The sequence below is a fragment of the Argiope bruennichi genome, chromosome X2 (genome assembly GCF_947563725.1).
Source record: "Argiope bruennichi chromosome X2, qqArgBrue1.1, whole genome shotgun sequence".
NCBI classification, from domain to species: domain Eukaryota; kingdom Metazoa; phylum Arthropoda; class Arachnida; order Araneae; family Araneidae; genus Argiope; species Argiope bruennichi.
Genome location: NC_079163.1, coordinates 99229714 through 99256230, shown reverse-complemented (window position 1 = coordinate 99256230; position 26517 = coordinate 99229714). Strand labels below are relative to the sequence as shown.

At 28.2% G+C, this 26517-nt stretch overlaps 1 protein-coding gene across 1 annotated transcript in view; it reads left to right on the top strand.

The window, feature by feature from the left end:
- LOC129960835 (uncharacterized) overlaps positions 1-26517 on the top strand; it is a 93054-nt gene that overhangs the window by 60555 nt on the left and 5982 nt on the right. Inside the window, exon 2 of the mRNA XM_056074504.1 lies at positions 14966-15090. Coding sequence (XP_055930479.1) covers positions 14988-15090 — 103 coding nt within the window. The 5' untranslated portion in view covers positions 14966-14987. The remainder of the gene's footprint in view (positions 1-14965; positions 15091-26517) is intronic.

Genomic DNA, 26517 nt, shown 5'->3' with positions numbered 1-26517 from the left:
AATGTCTGTCTATAAGATTTTATTTTTCGAATGTAAATTCTTCATTCAGGAAAATACTTTTAATACTTAAATTTATTTAGGAAATACTTTTTAATAAAAATAAAATGTATTCCTATAATTTTATTCATATTTATATGATATAAAATTTAAATTGTGTGAGAACTCATGCATTACATTATATAGCCAACGAATATCAAGTCACCAATACCAAAATGCAAAATGTCTTTAAAGTAAACAATACAGTGAAGCATTCATGGTTAAAATTAATTGCCTAGAGTTTAAAAGAACATTTATTTTGATCACAGAATTCATAAATTTCTTTTTTTTATTTTTGAATCTTCAAAACTGTTTTTGTTTTTTGTATTTTTAAATATCGTAGCCTTTCATCTTGATTTTTGGAATTGCTGTTTGGGATTCATTGGCGATATAAATGTGGAACGACAAATAGATTTCAACTGAATAGAATTTTTAATAAACGACAGTTTGTGAGCAACGACATGTGAGTTTCGCATTACAACTTCAAAGAACATTCACGGAAAAGACATTCTTCAACGAATTTTAGACGAATTCAATGAATATTTAATCAATTTAATTTTACTGCTGAAATAGCTGGTACTAGTAATCATGATGAAGAAGGTAATCGAGCCGTTTGAAATTGAAACAGTTAAAATTTTGCAAAAATATTTCGTATCAAAGTATGTGGGAAATGTAAAGCAATAAATAAAATGCGAAAAAAGTCTCTTCGTTATTAGAGAAAAATAATATAAAATATTTTCCTTTTATAGCTTTGTCAAGCTGCCTGTATATGTTAAAGTGAATTCGCTGAACTACCACAATGAAGTAACTTCACGTGGCGTCAGGATTGCATGACAAACGAAGCTGTGCATGTTACTTAACTTGTGTTGAAATGTCCCACTTCTTTTCCTCCCGTAACATGCGTATCAGTTTCCAAAATTCAAATTAAATGACACATTTGATATATCATGAGAGCATTAACTAACTTTAGTGCATCAGCAATTCAACATAGAGGGAAGTATTAATTGTTGCAACACAAAGATGGATCACAGAAAACCAAATCGTTTCAAATATATCAATAATTATTGAATTTACTTTATATTGGGTAACAGATCATTTGATATATCATGTGAGCGTTTATTGACTTCATTACATCAGTCTTCATTGTAAAGTGATACACCGATTATTGGAACTGAAGGAATGATCTCTGCAAATCAGATTTCTTTTTAGCTGTATCAATGATGTCTGTTTTTCTGAAATGTTCTTTAATTAATTTTTACTAAAATTACTTTTTTTCTTAAAGTGTTTGGGTTGATTATATTATTTTTAAATTTATAAAACTATTTTTCCTTCATAAATTTGTTAACATTGCCACTGAAACTGAATTGTGCTATAAAATTTCCGGCAGCAAGTATTCATTATTTAATGTTTATCATCATTATTTTACTTTTATTTTGATTATTATATCACTTTAATAGTATTGTTTAGTTCAAAAACACATCATAATAAACCCATCTGTTATAAAAACACATCGTAATCATATCTGGCACAGTCAATGTTTTTTTTTTTTTTTTTTCAAATGTCAGGGATGACTGCTATTAAAAAATTCTACTTTTCCGCAGAAAAATGTGAATGTAAGGATATTGAAAATCCTTCCTTTGAATTTCAGATTTTCTAACATAATGACAATACAGACACTTCAGACTTCATTCTCCATATTTGAACTTTAAGTATGCAACTTTTTTCCGTATGTCAGCAACTAATACTTTATTTTCCACGATATTTTGGTGAAGCAGAAAAATATCCAATACAACCACTGGAAAGAAAAGATCTCTTTTCCTAACGCATAAAAATTTAAAACGTAGATGCTTATCACTCAGGTCTTCCCATTCACTTTCATATTTGTTTTTTAAGAATATGCTTATGAATGAATTACTGTAAAGAGTAAACTAAAAATAAATAACTCTTAAATACCTTATATTATTTTTATTAGCATGTATTAAAAAATAATTTATTTACATTATTTTTTTGTTTTTCTTTAAAATGTAGTTAATTTATAACTCATATTTCTATAGAGATATTTACAAAATATAATACTCTTATATCACGATTCGTTAAAACTATGAGTTTAATTTCATTTCTTCTACATAAATTATAAAAAATGTATACATACAAAAAGAATTCCCTTTTTCATAAGTTAATTACTTTTCATCCTATTAGGAAAATTGCAACATTTGAATTTCTTTTTATTTCACACTGCAAATGCATTATCAAAATAATTACAAAAATCATTTTGCTTTTAAAACTATTAGTATTTTTTAAATTTCTTAACTCTTAGGAATTAGTGCTTTTAATTTTATTTATGGTATATCTATACATTAAAAATGAAGGATCTTAGCAAAAACTTTTACAGATTAAAAAAATGATTTTTTTCAATGTTCTGCTTATCATCAGGTTGTAGATTATACTTTAATTCCAAAGCATCTTTATTTTCGCCTGCATTCCTCATTTAAATGAATGTATTCAACTTTCATTAAAAAATAATTAAAAAATCGGTCATTAAGCATTAAAACTATTAAAAAATTGTGTTTATAGTTATAATAGTTATAGTTAGTTTTATAGTTTAAATTCACCTTACATGTTTGCAAAGAATACATTCAAAACCCAAAAAGAAAAAGAAAAAACAATTAACGATCTAAGATCCAAAGTAAATGAATCGATATACAGAACTTGGAATGCTTTGAGTGAAATAGGAAAGTTATATATATATGTATATCTATATGTTCACTTAAATTCAAACCCCCCTTTAATATTAACTACTGAGTTATGCGCGGATTTCCTACGTTTCTCAGACTCACACTCATCTAAATCAAGAAATTTCTTTAGCTAAATTTTGAGTAATCCTCGTTTGAAACTATATAAGTTTTGAATGCCTTCTCATGATCTTTCTCCTGCTTTTAACCTTGCTCTTTCTAAAAATTCCCAAATGGCGATCATGCATTTGACAAAGAACTTTTTAAAACATCTATAAAAAAATAAGTACAAGTAGTTTTTTCGAAGTCATGAAGAAAACAAAGATGTCACAATATTACAGTTTAAGAGGTTGAAGAAATACAACTAATGCTGCAAAAAAAATCAGTCATACATTGAAAATTCCGCTGATCAATGTTGAGTAAACCAAAGAACGCTGTATCTAATACTGCTGATATAAGAATTCTGGGAATGACATGATGGGGTGGAATAAAAAAAGATGAAGATATAAATAACATAGAAGAAGATCTTCTTAGATCTTAAGAAGAACGATTCAGCCTCACTTGTAGGCATCACTAGAGAACAAGTTTCGCCGATAAACTTCTGTTTCAGATTAATAAAGTCTTTCTTTGGTACCAATGTTAATTAAAATGCTAAGCCTATGTTCGGCTTATCTTAGTCAAATTTTGCTTTTAGGCCATGGATCCCAATAAACATACAGAATTGCTAATAAAAATAATTAAAAAATTTATATAAAAATATTTGAAATCTCTAGCACATCATAGCTTCTAAATTCAGTGCTGGGCAAATCTTGGTTATAAGATTAAGAAGAAGAAGAAGAAATGAGATATAAAAATATTTAGATATTCTCTAAAAATATCTTGGTTATTTGATATAGTTGCTGCATCCCATTTAAACACATTTTTAGGTGCTATCCACAGATGCTAAAATCGCTTAGTTAAAAAATAAAAATGTTGGTGACAATCAACTCTAACAAAGCAACGTCAGAGAATAAGAATGATATCGATTTCTTAATATGCATGACAAGGTCAAAATAAATAGAACCCTTTTTAGAAGTGAAGAAGAAAGTCGAATTTGTGTGTTAGAATTTTTTAAAACATTCTTGACATCCTTTTGGCATAATGAATCTTCTCCTTTGACAGAAAAATTAAAGTTCATTCTTATTCCTGTATGGAACTAAAAAAGCAGATCTATAAGACATAAAATAAAGAATAATATCTTTCAAACACAAAAAGGGGGAATTTGTAGAATTTTTCTGAACATGTAAATATAATAAGGAATCGTCTCATACATTTATGCCAAGAGATAATAGTAAGTTCAGTTTTACAAATATAATATGCAGCGTCATTTCTTTTCCAGGTTTGAAGCATGTTCTTCGTGCAAGCATAAAATAATTCATGGAAATGCTCAGTAATTCATTTGTTTCTTTCTGCAAATTGTTCACAAACCAATCACTCATGGTATATTGCTAAATATACCATGAGTATGAATGAGTATTGTTATATATACCATGAGTATACCATGTATGAATTAAATTGTTTTATGCAAAATACTGCATCAGAGTATGTCATCTATGAGAAGCATAAAATTATATATGGGAAAGTAAGACAAGGTTTCGCTACGATAGGGAGGTAAGCAATGTGTACTATCTTCAATCGCTATGAATTTAAAACACTTTTTGTAGTAAAAATTAGGATGGAAAACATTTGGAAGATTAGCAGAAAGACGAAATCAGTCAGCAGTGGTCCGATGGTACCATGCATGCGCAAACAAGATGAACCAAAATCTACTGACTAAAATATTTTTTTTTTTCAAATCACCTTTCTTCTTTTTCTCTGAGTTATATACATTATCTCAGTTTCATTGAAATTAACGTAAAGCCTTTTTGATTTATCGATATCTTATTCATTCTTTTTATTTTATGAAAAAAAGGGTATTTCAAGAGATAATATTTTGTGATTTTGATTGAAATCATCTGGACTTAAAATGTTATTTGTATATTTTTCTCTATTGAGTGATAGCTGCTTAGAAAATCGTACATCTGAGGCAAAGGGGAGAAATCCTTCTTTATTCTGCAAATGAAATTAATCAAAGTTTCCATGGATAAATTTCGGAAAAGAATTTCGTTGAATATTCCATTAATCATTTGATGTGGCAAGGAAGAAAATCCAGGCAAGATAAAAGTTTCAGATTAATTCCAGCATGAATTTCAACCTACTCTACCCAACCATTAGAAAGGAATCTGTTAATTCGTTCTCTGAAACCAATAAACAACTCCATATATTAATTCCAAGAAACGTTGAATACCCCTTAAATTACAGCTGGAATCAGCTATTTGAAGAATGCTAAATATTTCTTGAGTATGAAACCTATGTTTTCACCTTTTAAGGTTAATAGCACAATAATAAACCCTGAAACGTGTGAAATATGAGTCAAATGAATCTCATAGTTCTCTAAGGATGATAAGTTAATGTCGTAATTTAGTGGGAGTAATATCAGAGATAAGGCGTCTCTTTTTAAATAAGGAGGATTTAACAATTCATTAAGATAAGTTTTTATATTAAGTTATCTTGATTTTATAGTTAAATTCACATTTAAAAATTGAAATATTTTAACAATAATCATCATTTAACTAATAATCTTAGTAGTAATGTGATTATAATAGTAAAAGAGATATATCAATAAACAAAACTACTTTTTCAGTATCTAACCAGTTACAAAAGGAAATCGAATACGATTCTAATTTCAAAACCAAATTCAGTATATCTGGAGTACCTGAATTTCATAAATAATTGTCTGAGAGATTCAAGACCTTCAATAAAATGTGAAGTAATAATTACTGTAAATTTTGATCCATACCATTAAAATATACTTTTTATCATACCTTTATGCCTTACTTTTGTAATCCACACAACAATTGTATATATAAAGGTATTAGAATCATGTCCTTATACACTTTGATAAAATGTTTCAAAGATTATCACCACCCAAAGCAGAGGTGTAGAATAAAAGACCTATTTTACTACTAGCAATCAAAGCAAAGACGTAAAAACGTTGAAGACTAAGATCGGTCAATGGCTAGAAGTGAATTATTAACAATCCATTAACATTATTTAACAATCCATCTTTGGATAATGTATGCAAATCTTCATTCCAATGCTTAATTGGAGTTAAAAATTTTATTTAAGAGTATTTTTAGTGGTTTCTATAAATTAAACAATTAAGTCTTACATTTTAGTTGCAATAATTAAGTTTTTCTTTATAAATTAAATTTAAATCTGGGCAGATATTTGCATATTTCAGTGATTTATTATTTATTGTGTAATGAAATGGCTTAAAACAGAAAGAACAAAACCAGCCGATTCAATAGGAAGAAAACAATTTATTTTCAAAATGTGCATTCTTAATTTGTGAAATGTAAATATGAAATCAAACAAAATATAATTGTAGAAATAGCAATTTAAATATAAATTAATAAGTAACGAGCTGAAAAACTGATAGATTTACTGAAAGTAAAAAAAAAAATTAAATACATTCCATACATAAAATATATTTCTTTTCAATCAAAAATTGTTAATTATTTAAATACAATATAAAATCCCATCAAATATCCTAATAGTAAAAATCTATAAGTAACAAAAATTGAAATTCTCACAAATAAAATTTGATATTAAAATACGTTCTAGATATAGCAACTACCCTCGTTTTTTTTAAAGTTAAGAGTATATTCGTTTATATTTCTGATTTCTCATATCATATATTTTTGACAGATTTGACTGGTAGGCGGAAGAATGTTTTACTCTTTTTGTGAATACATAAAAAGGAAGAAATTACTTCCAGAGATCGATTGAGGAAGTAATCTGAAACGTGCCCTCATAACCGACCTTAATTGCCCAGGCACTGTGTCATAAAATCTAACTTTCAATCAATTTCGGAACATGGGATATGTCATAAAACTCATCCATCCAACCTTTCATCTGCTATCACGAATTATTGATACTGCCAAGGAAGATTTCAAAATTATCTCTATAATTTATAATGTACTTCATGTGCATGGATCAAACCTGCCAAAAAGGTATGGCGACAGCTCATTTTGGATAGTATCCAAAATGTCTTCATAATGAATGTATTCCGATTGAGTTGAAATAAGCACGTTTGAATAATAGGAAAAAAAAGTTATTTTTCCCCATTAGAAAAAAATGTAATGTTCTTAACAAAATATTTAAAATTTAGTTTTTGCATCTTTAAAAAAATATTGACATACATTTAGCTGTAATTCAGCATTTTTTTTTTTTTTTTTAAGATTTCATTTCAAATTAATTAATACAATGGATATTAATTTCAACAATTCACTTGCCATAGTTATTAGTTTTACAAAATTTAATGCTGCTGCTTTTTCATCTCGAGTACTTTTTATATCTGTTTTGTCTATAAATGTAGTTCATTTTTGTACCGTCTGTTTTTATCTATAACTACAACTCATTATTGTGCCCCATTATCCATTAATTTCAACTATAATGTATATATCTTTAAAGACAAATTCTACATATTATATAATTTATCTCGTAGTATTATTTATTTACGTGATGGTACGGTGTTGAGTAGGTATCGATTGTCTTTTCCGTCTTACGTTCATTTAAGCTCTGTGTTTAACCATAGTGGTTACAGGTGCAGGGAGGCGTCATATCATGTCACTAAGTAGGCTTTTAGTAAAATGGTCGTTATATCAAAATTTAATGAAACTACAAAAGCAAGAATTTCATTCTATGACCTTCTGTAAAATAAGTTATTCCATTATTTTTTATGAAATGATTCCACTACAACGCTTTTGACGTAGTTCATAAATCCGTAGCTACTAAACTCATATCTATATGATTTTGAATAGGAAAAATTGGTAAGAATAAATTTTTCATGAGGCCCACGATGGCGTGGTAATGAAGACTTTGTTGCGAGGACGAAGGACTCCTGTCTCGAAATCTTGTTTCACCGAAGAACTACCAAGTCATCTGGTCTGCTGCGCTCACCCACTCGAGCCAAACACCCACTCGCCGGCATGGCGTAGAGGTTTCAAGCGGCGAAGTCAGCCTAGGTATCATCGCCCTTGCCAAAGTACAAAATTGTGACGTTCGTCCTCATGCTAGCAAATTGTGCAGGTCAATGTTAAATTTTTAATCTGAACCATTTTTTTTTAATTAAAAATTTGTAATAGTCCTCGTGTCGATTCAAATTATGACCTAAATATCAATAAACTGATCTGAAAATCATATTTCCAGTTATCCATAATATTTTAATTATATAAACATTCTTCAATGAATTTTTGAAAAAAACTATATTGCTTTACCCTTTTCTCGTAGTATTTAAGCAATAAGACATATTTACGTTGATTTTTGCGTATGACGTATACCATATTTAAGTCTCTTCCCTCGGACAACATTCATTTCGTTGTAAAAGCATTTAGAAAAAGTGTCACATACAAGTAAGGATTAAAAATAATATCAATAAATTAGTGATTTAAATCTTTTATATAGAAAAATAAAAAACAGTCCACAGTTGAAGGGCTAATTTTTCATTTCTGTTTTTAAAATGCATAGAAATGGCATAATTTAAAATGAAATAATAACTAGAGAAGCACTGCATCTACTTTTTCATATGTGTGGTTTGTCTTTGTATAAATTCATCTGGATAAATAAAGTTTAGTTCAAAATTTTAATTGAGTACGGTCATCAAAATTTCGTTTCTAATTAGCTTCTTTTAATAGATAAATGAAGATATTTATTAAAAGCTGCAAAGTATAAAGCAATTTTCATTTTTAAAACTAGAATTTTTTTTAAAAAAATATTTGATCCGAAAATATTAATATTTATTAAGCAAATATAAAGGCAAAAAGAATATTCTGCTTTTTGAAGTTTAAGCAAGTGACTATTATTAGTATTACTTTCTTCAGTTTCTCTAATTAAATTCTCGAAATTCTCTTAAAATTCTAAAAACTATTACCATCACTTTTTATTTTTAGCGAATTCTTACTAAATCTTCTTGAATTAAACGATTGTATTTGTTTATCGATAGTAACTTATTACAGAAAGGAATTTAAATAAGAAGAGTATACACTCTAATCGCGGTTCAATATTAAATTTTTTATAGCGAGGTATATACCTCCAATATGGAAAATGCTGTGAAAAAAAATATTTTATACATTGCTTTGCCAATAAATGTACTACTAAAACACTTACAATGCCTACAATTTTATATAGTTCTTTGGTGCTAATAGGGATATTAGCACTATTAGTAAAATATTAGCACCATTTAGTAAAATATTCTTGACATTCTGATATTTTAAACAAAGAAAGTTCCATCCTTTTGCGAACAAATCTGAACGATTTATGAAGCTATACAGTTCATTATTTTAATTCGATGGCGTGAGTTAATTCACGGATCGCTCTCAAACAGCCATTGAAATTGCCTGAAATCACCTAAAAATTGACTATTATAAACTCGTCGATCAGTTTTAGTTGCAAAAGTTAAACTGAACGAATGTGAAATACTTTTGCTTAAAATATTGATATATGGGTAATATTTAACTAAATATCACTTATAGGACCAATGATTTTTATAAAAATTTGGATTGCATAATTTTTCAAAGCTACATTTACTGATTCAAACAACATAAAATATATTTTTCCCCATTATTTAGTGCATTTGTCTTACTGGAAATATATGCCTCTCTGTAAAGTTTAAAAGTAATCTATTCGGCTACAATTATAGTGGACACCTTGTATAGTCCAAGTTTGAAGCTCATCCTGGTTTCTTTTTATTTGTTTATATAGTTCTGTTTTGCTTAAATGAAGAAATACGCAAATTTTATATAAGAGCTTTTTTTCTTATTTATTAAATGCCAATTATCAAAGATTTGATGAAATATTTAGTATTTTTTTTAAACAAAGAAGGTTCTTTTTTCGGTCAAGGACAAATTTACATATTTTATATTTCAAATAATTTGAACTTAGTAGCGAACAAAAGATTTTGTGTTAAATTTTGTTGCCTAACTTCACTATCCAATTAAATTATCTACAAATTTTGACCATGGTACAAAAAAAATTTCTGATAATTTAACTTAGTTAACTCCTATGATTAAATAATTAGCTATTCTTTGCAGGAACCTTGATAAATTTTTTGAGATATCTTCTTTGTATCGATGCAACAGAAACGAGCTAATAGAAACAATATGCTAATATATTGTTACCATCAATATATGAAAACGGCAATCTATAGAATATCTAGGCATCTTACAAAATACCGAAAATTCACCGGCAATATATGATATTAATTAAGCATTTTATACATTTACTAAACATTCTATAGAATGCCAAATGTTAATCCAGCAAAGTATGAAACACATCTCTGAATCACGAAACAGAGCCTGTTTCAATAAATATGGATGAGATTATGACCGATGGTGATTTAAACTAACATGATGATGAAAATGTTTACCGAAGAGATTTCCTGTGCATATTTAAAGGAAACTAGTAATGCACGTGCTTACACAAAGTGTCTTAAAAAATTCATCCTTTTGGGGCTAGTAAAGATGATGAAAATGATATCCTGTGCATTCACTTTTTCTATCTAAATGAGAAATTTAAATAATAGCGATATCATGACCTTTACTTTATACTTTTCCTAAAGAGCATTTGTTATTCTATAGAATATGTAGGTATTACATACAATGCCTACTGAACTTTTTTGGCATTACATTTGTCTGTTCATCCATCTGTCTGTCCATCCATCAGTCTTTGAACATAATAACTCAAAACACTTCGAGCCAGACGGATGAAATTTGGTATATGGGCTTTAGATCAAATTTTTAGATTTCTATCAAATTTTGAACAAACTTAATTCGCAGGAAATCTACCTGCCTGGCTGCTTAAATAAAGAAAACTCGATAACTTTAAAAAGTAAAAAGATAAAATGTAATTCAATTCAAACGGAAAGAGATAGATAAAATTTGATATATAGGTTTAACCTCTAAAATAAAGATTCTTGTCAAATTTTGAATCAAATCTGTCAAAGGATTGACAATCTTTCCATTTTTCTGCACTTTCGTATACATGTATACACGATGACTTAAATCAATCAGATTCAGTATGTGATCATATGACAATTGCAGTTCCATGTTAAATTTTTTTTTACAATCGACTTGGGAAAAAGTTAATCAAAATTAATTCTTGCACTATTTATAAAAAATAAATTTACGTCAAAGTTCAATATTTTGTAACCGTTGTTTAACAATATTATCAAACGCATTCCCACCTCTATCCACGGTCCACAATTTTATGAAAAGGAAGAAAAACCATTATTGGAGAGAATGCGAGAAAATTTCGGGAAACCATTCTCGCTGGTTGAGTTTTATTTCTGTTATAAGCATCGAAGTAACGTAAAGAAATCTTTCCAATAAATATTTATAAAGCTATCGAATGTACCTTTCCAAAATCTTCTTTATATTCTTTCGAATTTCCTTTACTGTACTTTTCTCTCTTACTAAATAGAATAATGTATAAAACGTAAAGCAAAAATAATACTTTTAAAAATACGCTAAAAAATGAAATAGACAATGTATTGACCTTTTGTTGTAAATGGCAAAATTTATAATGAATTTGTTATTTAAAATGCAATCATTATTGAAAATTCAAGCTCAGGGCTTCGTCGTCACCTATAAGAAAGAAGCCCTGAAATTGAAATATTTTGTAGCATTGGGCTTAAAAGGACGTTAGTGTTTTTCCATAAAAAATATTTTAAACGATAAAATGAATCACAATTTTTTTTTTTAAATCTTTAACGTCCTGAGATAAATATGTGATTGAAGAAACTCAATTTGATGGAAAAGCTTCAAATAAAAATCAATTTCTTTATTTATTTATTTTCTCTGCCTTCATAGATAGCAACAAAATTAAAGAAAATAAGGTAAGTTAAACCTTAATAGCACCATTGCGTGTTTGCTTTCGACATCTAAAAAATTTTCATTGATCTTTTCCATCCCACTAGAATTTCTTTAAAAGATAATGAAAGATTCTCAGATGTCTGAGCATTCTTAAATAATAGATTATATTTTTTCACCTGCTGCCTCGAGGATATGTGATCTTTTATTAAAAAAAAATATTGAATGAGTTTAGAAAGGTGAGGTTGCAATACGTCACAACGTTGAACTTTGACCGACATGTGGAATACGAAGGTGATTCCTCAATCCTGCTTGACTGGTAAACAATCTCTGGTGTTTCTTTAACCAGTAATTGCTGCAGATTTTCGTATAATTTTTTTTTTTATAAATCGAAAACAAACAAATTTGTCCCACATAGATTCCAACCATTTTACACGCCAATTAATGGATAATAAATTCAAAGAAAGATGACGCTTTAAATTTGTGACAAGATGACGTGATTATATGAAAGGATTAGGAATGAAACTCGGTGAAACTTGTTTAATTCGAAATTGAGTGTGTCATGATAAAAATTCGAAGAAAGGAAAACAGAGTCTGAAAAGGAGTGCAGCAAAAATAAACAACAATTTTAAAACTAAAAATGATACTATAAATATATTTTTACTGTTTCATAGTTTTAATATATAATGCATAAATAATAAATTAACTGAAAGCGATTTTTTATTAATAAAATAATAATTATTGTTCTTAAAATATTTAATAAAAATATTAATTATGCTTAAAAATATTTCATAATTCTTATAAAAAATGAAGTTTGAAATATTTAGTAATTTAAAAAATAATAATAGTACATAAATGTTTTGATAATTTTTAAAACAATAATTATACTTAAAAATATTCAATAATTAAAAATAAATTTTAATAAGTAAGCTCTATATTGCAGCTTCAATAATTTACTATTTACAATAAAACAAACAATAAATGTACTTTAAAACTTCAGAATAAATACTTTAATTCATATCAAAAAATATTTTTAAGGTGCAATTTTTATCGAATACATTATATAGCCCTACACTCCTCTATTATGGGCTTTAAAAAGCGCGATCACTTGCGATCAATAAGGACACAAAATGCGAATGCATTAAGCTAAGAAAAGAAATTCTGAAATAAAACTGTTTTCTTTTTTCTTTAGATTTTCTTAAAAATTTTGATTTGGCTATAACCAGAATAAATTCGAATTATAGATTATGTTTTTAACATTACAACGAATAATAATGTTAATAGGGATTTCAAGGGACCGGTGAAAATTTCTAATTATAGATGATTTCAAATTAAAAAATTTGAATTGACCTAGCTCCACTATACGAAAGAGAAATTTTGACATATCTGCTTGAGTACATACGTTTCTTTACCCATTAATCATTATAGAAATTCATACCTCTTTTTCTTTGATAGATAACAAAGAGGCTTGTATTTTATAGATTAAGCACGTCATTGAATATATAATGAATTCAAAGAAAGACAGAGCTTGAAAGACGTGATAAATTAACGCAAGGTATGAAATGTATTTTAAACTAATTCAGAAATAAAATTATTTTACCTATTTTAATTGGGATTTTTATTTAACCAAAATGAATTCAAATTACAGATAATATTTCAATGTTATGAAAATAGAACATTCAAAGGTCGATGGAAAATTTCGAATTGCAGACGAATTCGAATTAAAACGTTTTGAGTTGGCCTGGTTTTGTTGTATTGGGAAATGAATCAAAGGGGAAACTGATTCTGGGAGATGTCTCTTCCTATACAACAGTATTATGACTTGTTTGACTTTCTGTCAAAATATACGCCAGATAACTTACGACAGCATTTGATACTTTCCTTAGATAAAAAAAAATCTATTAACTCGCACTGAAAGGAATGCTCTGTTATTTTTAAAAACTTAGGTTTCAAGTTCTAGAACTAATAGTTTATTTCACATTTAACGAATGTTCCTTTTTTTGATGATAGTGGCTGATGCAAAAAAAAAAAAAAAAAATGTTGAAAATATTCAATTATAGAGTAAATATTTTTTATTTGTTTTTAAGCTAACTTTTATTTTCTTTGAAGAAAGTTTTAGTAATAGAATTTTAGAAAGAAAAATTAGGGAATGAGTTATAAAATTATTTTCTGCCTACTTAAATATGACTTAAAAAAGCATTTTAATATCTGATTTTGCGCGATTTTTCCATGCCTCTCGGGATGTGATAGCTGTAACTTTGCTGTAATTTTTGGTTTGGATTCAATCCCAAAATGAGAAACCCCCTTTTCAAGTTGTTAAAAGGTTGCCATTTCCTCAGTTTGCTTTGAAATTCCTATCTACAAAGCTTCGTTTCGTTTCTCTCCATTGGTCATGGCTCTAACTATAACGTCTCTCTCTATATATATAGTATATTTGTGGCATTTACGTGGCCAAAAGGAAGAGACTTTTTGAATCAACTTCAATTTAGTTTACCACGGAAGACATAATTTTTACACAAGAACAAAGGCTTGCGTTCGCATTCGTTCTTAGAAGACAAGAGCGAAAGAGACAGAATTTTTCTCTTTAGTGGTTTTATTACTGGATTCCGGTAAGATTTAAAAAAATCTGAAATTACTTAGACTTTGCATTAAATTAAGATATATGTTTATATTTATAATCGGAAAATATTGTTTGCATTATCTTCGTGAAGGAAATATTGAAATAATATACTCAGGGAAAGACATAAATTAGTTTATTTTAAAACTTAAAGCAAAGTTTCATACTGGCTTAACGATGAAACAAATTTATGCGGGATCGAACTTGGATTCTTTGAGAGAAACGCAGCGTTTAAGTTTCACCGGTGAAAACTAAGTACTGAAGAAAAGAGAAAGAGAAAGTTCGCAATTTTAACAACTCAAAAGAGAAATTCCCCGTTTCGGAAGTGAAACTGAAACTAAAACAAAGAATTTCTTATCTTTTAATTTTAAGAATGCCTGTAATTTAATCTATTACATATATGTGTAGCAATTTTTTTTCTCCTCAAATTTTATAGAAGAATTACAATAACTGTCACCTTCTCAACAAAATTGTGAAGTATATTAAACTCAAAAAATTTATGATATCTATCTCCTATTCACTTGTAATAAAGATGTACTACTCACTTTAGAAGAAGCTTGCTTTTTTTTTCTTTATTACACGTCTTATAAAATAATTTCATTTTTTTTTTTTTTTTTTTTTTTTTTTTTTAGTTTTTCAGGTAATTTGTTGAAGATGAACCTGAAAGAGGACTCTGCTTGTCCTCAATTGATATCTTCCATCTACAAACGCAGCTGTTTATACTTGGTTCTTACGATTATGATACTGAACTTCAAAGGTAAATGAAATTAAAGATTGTTTTTTTTAATTTATGTATTAAAATTAAAAATATATTCACATAAACTTTAAATCTTTCATGACTTCATGCTTTGAAAATATTATATTTCACCTAATATATAAAAGCATGAATTTCGATAGGATAAAAATTTACTCTGGCGAACGATTTTCTTCAACATATTACATAAATATTTCAGAAAAAAATGCATATTTTTAAGTCATTTACCAATTCACTTTTCGGTAATATTTGATATATATGAAAAGAAACTAAGTGTATAAGAAATAAGCAAGATATGTAATTGTATTTCTTTCATTATTCATAAAAAAGCATTATGTCCATTTTTAATATTTCTCATTACATTTTCATCAATATTATTCTTAATTTTAACAGCTTTATATATACAAGAGGATTTAATCTCGTTTAAAAGGAATATTTTATTTATTAAAATGTTATCTATCTTTAATGTTTCAAATGTCTTGTTTGATTTTAGATGTGACTATTTATTAAACATCAGTAACCGTTTAATTTTGCTTCATTTTCCTCATAAGTCAGATAATGCGAATAAATTAAATCTGACTAGTTAATTCGCCAGTCGCTTGATTTTCGAGAGGTAAATGAGATCTATTATTTTTATGGTAATATTTTAATATGCGTTAGCACGACGTTTTGTTTTCATTCCATTTTTTTGTTCTCATTCTATTTTTTGTTTGTTTTAATTCCATGTTTCATCTTCTTTATTTTTCATCTCCTTTTCGGCGCATGCATCATATTTTCAATAGTCCACTGTGGGCTGTTTTAATATTATTGAATATATTTATTGAAATTAAGGGAATCCTTATTTTAGAAAACAGAACACTTGGAACTTTTTTCACTTTCTCATACATAGAGAAAATATGGTAATACTCTATACTGTTTCTGTTAACTTCTATTGTTTTTTCTATAGAGAAAATATTGCAATCGTCAAGGAATTGGAATTCATGATTTTGTCTTATCTCCATGTTTTATACCTCTCTGAGTTCGAAAAACACATTATTGGCATTATGTATGTCTATCTGTCTGTCTGTGAACATGATAACTCAAAAACGCTGTGAGCCAGACGGATACAATTAAGTATATGGCTTTTAAACTAAATTTGTAGATTTCTTTCAAATTTTGAGCAAAATTCATTCAGAGGAAGTCTGTCTGTCTGGCTGTTTAAGTGAACCGGATAACTATAAACATTGATAACATTTGGTTAACTAAACAGGTTAATAATAACCGGTTAACTAAATTGATAACATTTGGTTTAGAATCTGAAATGTGGATTCAGATCAAATTTTCAATCAAGTCTGTAAGTAATTTCATATGCATTCGAACACAATGATTTAAATCGATTTCGGGGAGACCATTTCCCTTGGTTTTCTACACTATTGTAGGCATGCTCAAAAAAAATTTCAGAGTTAAACTTATAAGAAATATTGAATTTTATAGTTAACTAAAAAAAGTTTACGTTCCTTTGACTCCTAATTGAAAACATGATACAAGTAACAAACCGGTAACAATGCGAAATATTTCATTTAATGAATAGTCATAAAGGATAGTTAGAATTGTTTGCTCAATCCATCCATGAAGCGTTTCCTCATTTCGATACCATTAATTTGGAAGAATTAAACAGGCTTAATAATTGATCATATTGGCTTACATGGATTTTAACTTGGGCTTTTTTGTTCGAAATGAATTTACATCCCCAAAGAAAGATCATTTAGGCATTATTGGACAAAGATAAATATCGTATATAGATTTCACCGTAAAGTGCTGGGACTTGCTTCACTTCTAATAATTGCTCTTTTGTGATAGTAATTACCAATAAAGCCGATTCTTGCTATTCGTGATAATTGCCTTATATGTCAGTTTCCTGCTGTTTCATCAGTTGCTTATTGTTTTGCTGGCAAGACTATTGATTAACCAACAAAAAATGACTAAAATCTTTGCAAAATTCTTTTTAGATAGCTTATCTCTTATATTCCACTAATTATTTTGTTACCTTTGCCATCCAGTACAAAAAAATCACATTTTTTCTTTTCATTTGCGCACAGTTTATGACAAAGAGACTTTTGTTTGTCATCCTAAGTATAACATCCAACTTTTTACTACGGGAATTTTCATTTTTCCACCGCGACTGTATAAATCTTTATGAATAAGCGTAAGGAATATATAGAAAATAATTTATTTATTTAAATCTAAATTAAATTTAACTAATTAAAATCATTATTATTTACTTCAATAATTTAAAATATTCTACATTTTGACTAAAAACGTAATAATTAAGCTACTTTATTAATTAAACATAAAACTATTCAAAACTAATTCTTTAGAGGTTTTTGAGATGCAAGTGTACATGTAACATTGCATAGCATTAAATTTTGATAATTTCTATTAATTATTAGATTTTCTTACAGTTTCTTTTTAATATTTTTATTCAAATGAATTCAAATAAATAAAACATTAATTACTGCAATTATTATCATTTCACATAACGATATTCAGTATTTTTTTTAATTTAAAAACAATTTGTGTATTACTTTCAGAAAATACAAAAACCCTTTGTACAGGGGGAAAAAATGCTCATTTTCATGCAATGTATGTATTTTTGTATATGGTAGCCATAAGATAATTTCTTCTATCATCTGTAGCTTTCTTTCAAGTCATCTGTAGCTAACACTAATGAACAGAATAAAACCTGATATTTATGTACAGACTGCCGAAAGCAAAAAAAAAAAAAAAAAAAAAAGTATTCGGGGGAAAAAAAAAATTGCAGAGAAAAGGAAATATTCACAACGACCATCGATGAGTGAGATTTCGTTACTGTCAGAATGAAAACTCTAAAGTAAATAGTTATAGCAGCACTCGGAAAATGGATTATGCATAATTGCATTAATATTCTAGTGATAAGAAAATGAACATACAGAAATAAATGATATACAGTATGAAATTCGCAGAAAATATTCTTTTATAAATAAAAATCAGGGTTATATTTTCAACACACTAATTTTACCTTTATATTTAAAATACTGCAGTTAAAACTTTATTTTCTGAAATTCATCATCCCATGCATTCCACAATCTGTCTGCCTATTAAATTTAGTTTCATTCCGTTCATTAATTTTAGCTGCAGACCCATACAACCAGGGAAAGTTGTTTTATTGTCATCTTGCATACTTTGCATCGTATATGCGTATGCAGTCGATATGCGATGCATTATATTTCTGCAGGCGTTCTATGTATAGATCACAGACACAATAGTTTTATTTTTTTAAAATGCTATTGCTTCAGATTTGTGGGTAATACTTGCAGTATATATAACATTAGTCTATAATGATATAATAAAAATAATATATTGTTAGAAACCTGTAATGTTGCTTCCCAGCACGAATAGTTTCATTGTTAGAAAGACAGTTTTACGATCAGCTCTGTTGGGTGCTGATCGGGTGCTGCGTCAGTGATTTCAGAGCTTAGCGACCATTTGGTGACGAATTCGGTGACAAAATAGAATGCTGAAAACTTCGAGAATTTTAACAATCCAGCAAATAGGAACTGAGATACAACCAGAACCTTCTCGGCCAGCCTCCCGAGAGCAATAAAAGGTAGGCAGTTTTCGAGAGGATAGCTAAGCAACGGCGGAGTACCATCGTTGTGTGGAGCCCAAGCTATTGCTGAGCTAAGCTGTGTGCCGAGTCCTCTTGTCTACTGTGGAAGCAGCACCGTGCATTGTGTGGTGTAGCCAGTTGTTTAGTAGTGAGTAGGCAGTTGGAAACAGCTAAAGCGAGAAGGCAGTTCAGCATTTTGGAGAAACCGTAGAGCTAAGCTCTGAGGATCCCCTCTTCTGCTGGATTTTGTCTGGCCGCTTTGTGTGCTGTGTTCGATTACTACTTGTGGGCTACTGTTTGCTGTCCTGTGTGTTCGTCTCGGCTGTGCATATTTATGATATGTGTCTTTTGTCTTAAAAACGTCTTTGTTGTTTTCTACTAAAGAACTGTTTATTTCTGCATCGACCATCACATTTTGAAAAGAATACCTGCGACGAACGGAAGTAATAAATTCATAACAATATGAAACAAAAAAAATTTAATGCATAAAATACTTAGTTGAATTTTTTTGTTTACCTACTTTTGATTTGATAGATTATCTTTTCTAATTCCATTGAAAACAAAAATCTCAAATTTGAAAATAAAAATTGAAATTCAGAGTTTGAATTGTTTTATCAAGTTTTTTCCTCTGTTAAAATTTTAAATTGTTTTATTGCTTAGGTCAAAGAAATAAACAAACAAATTTGGAGAAGACAAAGTGGAAGGCCTCCTTTCAAGTTTTTCAAAATGTATTTCTTTTATTTGACACTTACTAGAAGCGTTTCCTTTATAAAAAGAAGTATCGTTTCTTCATTAAGAAAGTGGACTTTTTATGAAAACTAGAATTTTTATTTTCTATCTAAAAAATCTTTATACCTCCGAGCGTTTTTGCACATGAAATGATTACCATTTAAATAACCCCACATTATTAAACTTTTTAACAACTTGTGGGATTTTATATTCAACAACAATTTTAATGTATTTACCAGAGTTTTGGTGATAGAACATATAAGAGCATAGCAGATGTTTAAAAATTAAAATATGAATCGCTTTTAATGCATGGAAAATGATTTGCATATAAATTTCCTAAACGTCAAGATTCCTGAAATGGAGGTTTATTAAATATCTATTTCTCTACCTTTCCGCAACTTTTAATCATTTGCATATTGAACTGTTGCTTATTAATCTGACGGTTTTAGCAATAGAATTAAAAATGAAAGTTTCATTATTGATAACGATATTTTCAAGTAGTATTTTCTTTTTAGTATTTCTTTTTTTTTTTCCTAATTATTTACATAAATTACCTTTCTTTTATACGTGAATAAACTAATGGTAGCTTTGATAGAAAAATTTAAACTGAGTTAGAATTTTTTTTCCCAAGATATTATTCAATTTATATTAATGCGAAAAATTTGTTTAAGTATTTTGAATATATTTCTCTAATTTTCCCAAGATTAAACACGGCAGGGATTACTAAAGTTGGAATATAACCATCATCCCAGAATTTTATTCCTCAAGACAAAAATGGTCTGGTTTATGAAATGTAAAATGAAGTTATTCTCAAATCTTGTTTTAAATAAGAAGTTTCATTTAAAGGTGACACAAATTTAAAACTTTGGGGCTTTACAAGCTATCTACTGTCCACTCTAATCGTGATTCAGTAATTAATTTCTAAGCCATTAGAGATAGAAAAATTCTTTCGATATCAAAAAGGCTTAAAAAATTTCATTTTATATTGTTTCAGACTATAAATAGAATGTTAAAAAATTACGAAGCCTATACTTTTATATAGCCTTCTATCTATTATTCTATTTTATATATTTATTAAAATAATCTTAAAAGTCTAATATTTGAAACAATAAAGTTTGTTTCTTCTGCAACTAAAACTGACCGACTTATGAAGCTACCAGTTTCACATTTTTAAACCAATCAACGGTAGCCTCGTCTAAGTACTCTGCGTTGATAGGTAGTCATATCACTGACTCTCCAACCCGCCCGAAGGCACACAGATAATAAATACTGAATGACCGGACCGCCGCAACAGCAACATTGGCGGAAACTGTGGTTGAGTCCAAAGGGTCATCACCAGCCACGGTACAACCGGAAGTACGTCCCAGCATCGATGAGAGGAGCCAGACCCTCACATATTAATGTACCCTCCAGGGTGGCGAGATCCAATCACCATGCCGGAAGCATCTCATCCTCCTTTCGAGGTGCCCCCTCGGGGAATGCGTTGATAGGTAGATCTTCGAAACAATCATTGAATTAGTCTAAAATAGTGAGATTCAAAGCTTCTTAGTCGGTTAATTTTAATTGTAAAAGTGCGGATTTTTTTAGTTTTAGTGTGTCAAGAATATTTTACTAAATATGATTAAAAGGTTTGGAAAACTGCATAAAAATTTAGATTTCGTAGTTTTCCAGCAGTATACTTATTGTTTCAAGCAACATAAAATAGAATTTGTTACGATATTTACAGCATTTTTTTACCTGGAAGTACATGCTTATCTCGAACGAATTAGAAATCAGATACTAAGCTACGATTCGAGTGGGACCCTATATAGTAAGTTACAAGAAAGAGGTCGAACTTCTTATTATATTATCCACAATAAGTAAAAATACATGTTGTGTTTTTGTTTCAGAAAATCCCTCTCACAGTATATTGGTAGAGACTTCAGGAATAATTTGTTCAATAACCGGATAACTCACCAAAAGACTTTACAATTAATAAACCATCTTCTTTCTGTTACCAAGTCCTAAATTCTGTCACCAATTAGTAGATCACATACTTTAGATTCCTATCTAATACTAAGAAAATAATATTAGTAATTATTGCAATGCCTTGAAATCAAACACTATAATTATTTCGAAGTGATAAAGAGCAACGCAGATGCTTTTAAGCCTTTCAAAAATTTTAAAAAAATTGTTCAAAAAATATGGGTTTATGCTCGAAAATATACGTATCTCACAAATACTTTGATTAGCATGGGTTTTTATTGTATGAGAGTTTTCCGGAATGGAGTCACAATTTCATCTGGTGATTTATTAAATCAAGGTCACCTTCGTGACATGTAAATTCTTTTAAACGGTCCTTGACGTAACAGTAGTGTTGTTTAGAGACGAAAACTCTGAATTCCAACTCTGGTCTCCCCAGCACTTTCTCGCGTATGCTCTAAAAAAGGTGTTATCACACCCCCGAATAAAATTGTGAACTGAATGAAGCCATGAATGTCTCGCTCAGCAATGGCGAACAATATTTACGAAATATTAATCTTTGACGTAAATCTAGTACTTTTACTGAATCTATAGTGTATTGTTTGGCAATATTTTTTGGCAATTAATACCTTGTAGGATAATATCGAATATATATTTTTGATGCTTTTGTTCCAGGCCGATTAAAACCAAAATTTGACTTTAAACTACTATTGTATTTATGTTACATTACATTACACTACCTATCTTCCCAGTTTTAGAGTCAACAGGCTCCCTTTCGGTATAGATGGATGCAGATGAATTTGAATTTTTAAATGAAATGAAGGACAACGAAGAAAAATCATAAAATAAAGATATATAGACAAAACACATAAAAGCAAATAAAAGACACATTTATGTGCCTTTTATTTGTTTTTATGTGATTTTTGCTTTTGCAAAAATTATATTCTCGAGATCGCAAACCTTGTTTCATTAATTTAAGTCATTGCATTTATATGCATGTAAAGGTACCGGACGACAGATGGTATTGCCTTTAACAAATTTGATTCAAAATTTGATTAGAATCTACCTTTTAGATGTTAAACCTGTGCACCAAATTGTATTCATCTATCTCTTTATGTTTTGTAATTATTGTGTTCACTTGTACGCAAACAACCCGGTAACAGACTTCCTCTGAATGAATATTATTTAAAATTTGATAGAAATCTATAGATAGGGTATAAAAACAATATACCAAATTTTTTGTGTCCAGCTCAAAACATTTTTGAATAATCATGTTCATAGACAGATACATATAATTCCAAAAATTTGTTTTATCAAATCAGAAAGATCTGAAAAGAGAAAGTACACTACTTTCTCTTAGTATTCTTCATGTATGAGAAAATAAAAAATTTTGAATGAAAAACACTTAACAAGAAAATTCCATTGCTATAAAATTGTAACAAATAAACAAATATTTCTCGTTCTTTCAAATTTAATTTGATTTAAGTTTTCACTGTTTTAATACTGCATTCATCGACAGAAATTAATACTGAACTTTTCGTTTGCTTTCATTTGATATGAAAAAGAAATTTGATATCAGAGAAACAAACGGCTAAGAAGCCGTATTTATTTGAGCTTATCAACCTTCGAACCTTGATCTTTATCCATTCAATCACACTCACATAGAAATAAAAGGAAGCCAATATTCGGTCTCCATAATTGATTTGGTCTAAGAAACGGTTAACACTGTGGATATAACGGAAATACGTCTGTATTTCTTTACCTTTGTTTCTTATAAAATCTCTAGGGACGTAATTGAATTTCACAAATTGGATTTCATCTTACGATCCAAATTGTTTCATTTCCTTAACTGCAACATTTTAATTATAATTCGAATTGTTATTACAATTTAACACAAAAGTTAACGGTAGAATTTCAAAGAAAAGCATCCATAATTTTTTTTAAAAACCTAATTGTTTCGATAATTTATAATTTTAAACATTTCCCACTATAAGAATTAAAATTAAATTTTAAAATGGAACACAAACATTGGATGAATTCCTACAATACCATAAATGGGAGATAAAAATGGAACAGATAGAAGGACAATTTACGAGGATATTTCCTCAGAAGCACATTTTATGAGTTTTCGACTCTTTTAGGCTTTTTTATTTAACTTATTTCAGATTTTTAAGATGGAATTTTGGCAATTAATTTTTTACTCACTTTCTGATGTGCTAAAGATGCCAAATTTTGTGTACATTTGTGCTCTCGAACACAATATACTATATCCATATTTTCAGAAACAAATTGTCCTTCTTATCGGTTTTTGTCATGTTATGTGTTTTAAAGAAAATTATCTAAGTTTGAAAGATAGAAAAATATGTTATTACGATCCGTGTTTGCTTTTTCTAATCTTCAAGAAAGTTTGATGAAAATTGTGCTAAAATCTGACTAATTATGAATAGATTAACTATATGTGTCTCTTCAACGATAGTAGACATGTATTTTTTAAAATATAAACAAAAAGCATACAAAAATACACTAGATAAAATAAATGGAACGATTTTTATTTTTATTTTCGTTTACAATAACAATTATACCTATCGGGTTTTCTATTTGAATTTAGTGTACCCGTTGAAATTTAAATTAAATTCAAAGCACTTTTAAATTTCATTCGAAGGTTAAAGTTATAATCTCCATTCTGTTTTATAATTTCCCATGCTTTCTACTTATTTCTGTGTAAAAAATTAAAATAATTAATAATTAGTAAAAAAGTCAAATAAATAATTATAGGAAATCAAAAATTACCATTAAAAGATTAAACTAAAACGAAATTAGCATAATTAAACGATAGGAAAAGAGCGCGCTAAATTTAATCAAATGTTCAAATGGAACAAACGACTGTAAACAGTTGATTAAGAGAAAAATAAATTAAATACAGAAATAAAACAGAAACATTGCAAATCAAGCGGTTACAGGATAATAAAATAAATTCTTCGAAGAAGAAAAAGTGATATAAACTAAAACTAATTCAATAAAATGGTCGGCGTGAAATAATGATTAAAATGAAATTCCAATTTAACTGTAAAATTTAATTTTTTTTCTCTTTTCAGCCTCGGATTAAAAGTACTCAAGTATTATTTAGTCGTTTAGTTAGATTTGTGTTGCTTTGAAAGATTAATTGCATTTGCTTTTCTTTGATCTTTCAGTTGATATCTTTTTATTTTTCTTTAATTATGTATAATAAGTTCTGCGCTAACTTTTAATTGTTTCCTTGAATAATTATGAAATTGAAACTCTAAGCCATAAAAAGAAAACAAAACAAATTCAGTTATGCAATTAAAGGAGCATAAAAATAAATTACAAGGAAATAATAATATAAAATTTTTATATCAAAGAGGAATAATATAAACCCAGTTAAGTCAGTCGTTGTATATGAACTGCTAATCAAATTCAGGATTTAATATGTTTCTATACTAAAATAACAAGAAATTTCGTGTCAAAATTTAATAATTGCAATTGCAATTAATAGAAAAAGCAGAAATAACTACATTCTACAATTATTTCTGCCTTTTATGCGACGAAGAAATTTTAAATTTTAAAAGTACGAAGTATTATAATTTTAATATCTTTAACCTAAATTTCTTTGCCTCCACTTACAAAATTAATATCAATATGCAGTAAATCTATTGCCCTGCCATTCTATTCAGTGTTTAAATTAAATTCGCTTCTAATTCCACCTTTGTTTAACTTTCTCAAACTGTTTACTTGGTTCGATCACCATCGTAAATCCCTTCGGAATGTTTAGTCGACAAAATAGATACAATATTTCATTCCATTCGAGAGGGAATTTCCCTTTCTCTTGGCTCTTTCTTTTAATCTAAGCATTTATCCGCATACTTTTATTTTTGGCTTTACTTTTACAATAATCAGTGTTAAATCTTCAAATTACCTTTGATGGATATAATACAAAGGTGCAAATTATACGATTAAAACAATTTCAAACTTGGAAACATATTCATGATGATTTTAAATTCTAGACTTTTAGTCGACTGAAAAATCACTATTACAAATACATAAAATTACAGATGGATGTACTCTGCATTGTTCGGGATTAAGATCCTTTCATGTACCATTTTTTATTGTAAAAACAATTTTGTATAAAATATTATAATATACAAATCCCGTTTATCATCTAAAATCTTTATCATCTGCTTTTAATTAAAAGTAGAATTCGTTTGAACTAGGTGATTTTTAAAATTCACCGACAGATCCCCCTCCCTAAAATCAACTATTGTTATTAGCTATTGTTTAATTATTAAAATTTGTAATATCATATTAATTCTACAAATTTTGTTCTCAAAAATTCAAGATTAAGGACGGTTGTCTTAGCTTGATCCATTGCCTTTAGTTTATCCGTGATTAAATCACCTCTTTAAGACCAATAAGAACAATGGTGAAACACTTAATAAAATGAAAGTTAAATTTTAAAAATGGTGGTAGAGTAGCTCAAAGTGTAAACAAGACAAATTTTTGTTAATTTCTGATTAATTTTTTTTTTTTTTTTGCTTTGAAATGTTCACAGAGTTCTTTCTCATATTTTATAAAATTATTATACAAATTTTGGTTGAATACGGCCTAGTTATTTAAAAAAATATGTAGAACATATATGCATACATAGATATAATGACTTTTATTTATGTTAAGATACAAGTTTAAATAATAATATTTTAATTATGCATTATAGAACGAAGTTTCTTGTTTTATTTAATCATCATACACGGAATAATATAAAATTATGAACGAATATATTTTATCTTTAATCGTAAATAACTAAAATCCATATTACTCTGTAACTTATCATTCAACTCATAGATTACGAATTAAAAACAACTGTATTGTGATATTTCCTTTATTTATTTTAAACAGATTAGCATAACTTAAGAAATTATTATAATATTTCAATTAAAATGAAAAATAGAATATTTATTGAAACAAATTCAAATTAATAACTTTGTTGCAGTAATTGCATATGTGCTTCACCATTCTTTGTTTCTTAGATGGACAGATAGTACAAATTCTACACAAGTAAAAACTACAAAGCATTGTTTGCCGCAATTTTAACCGGC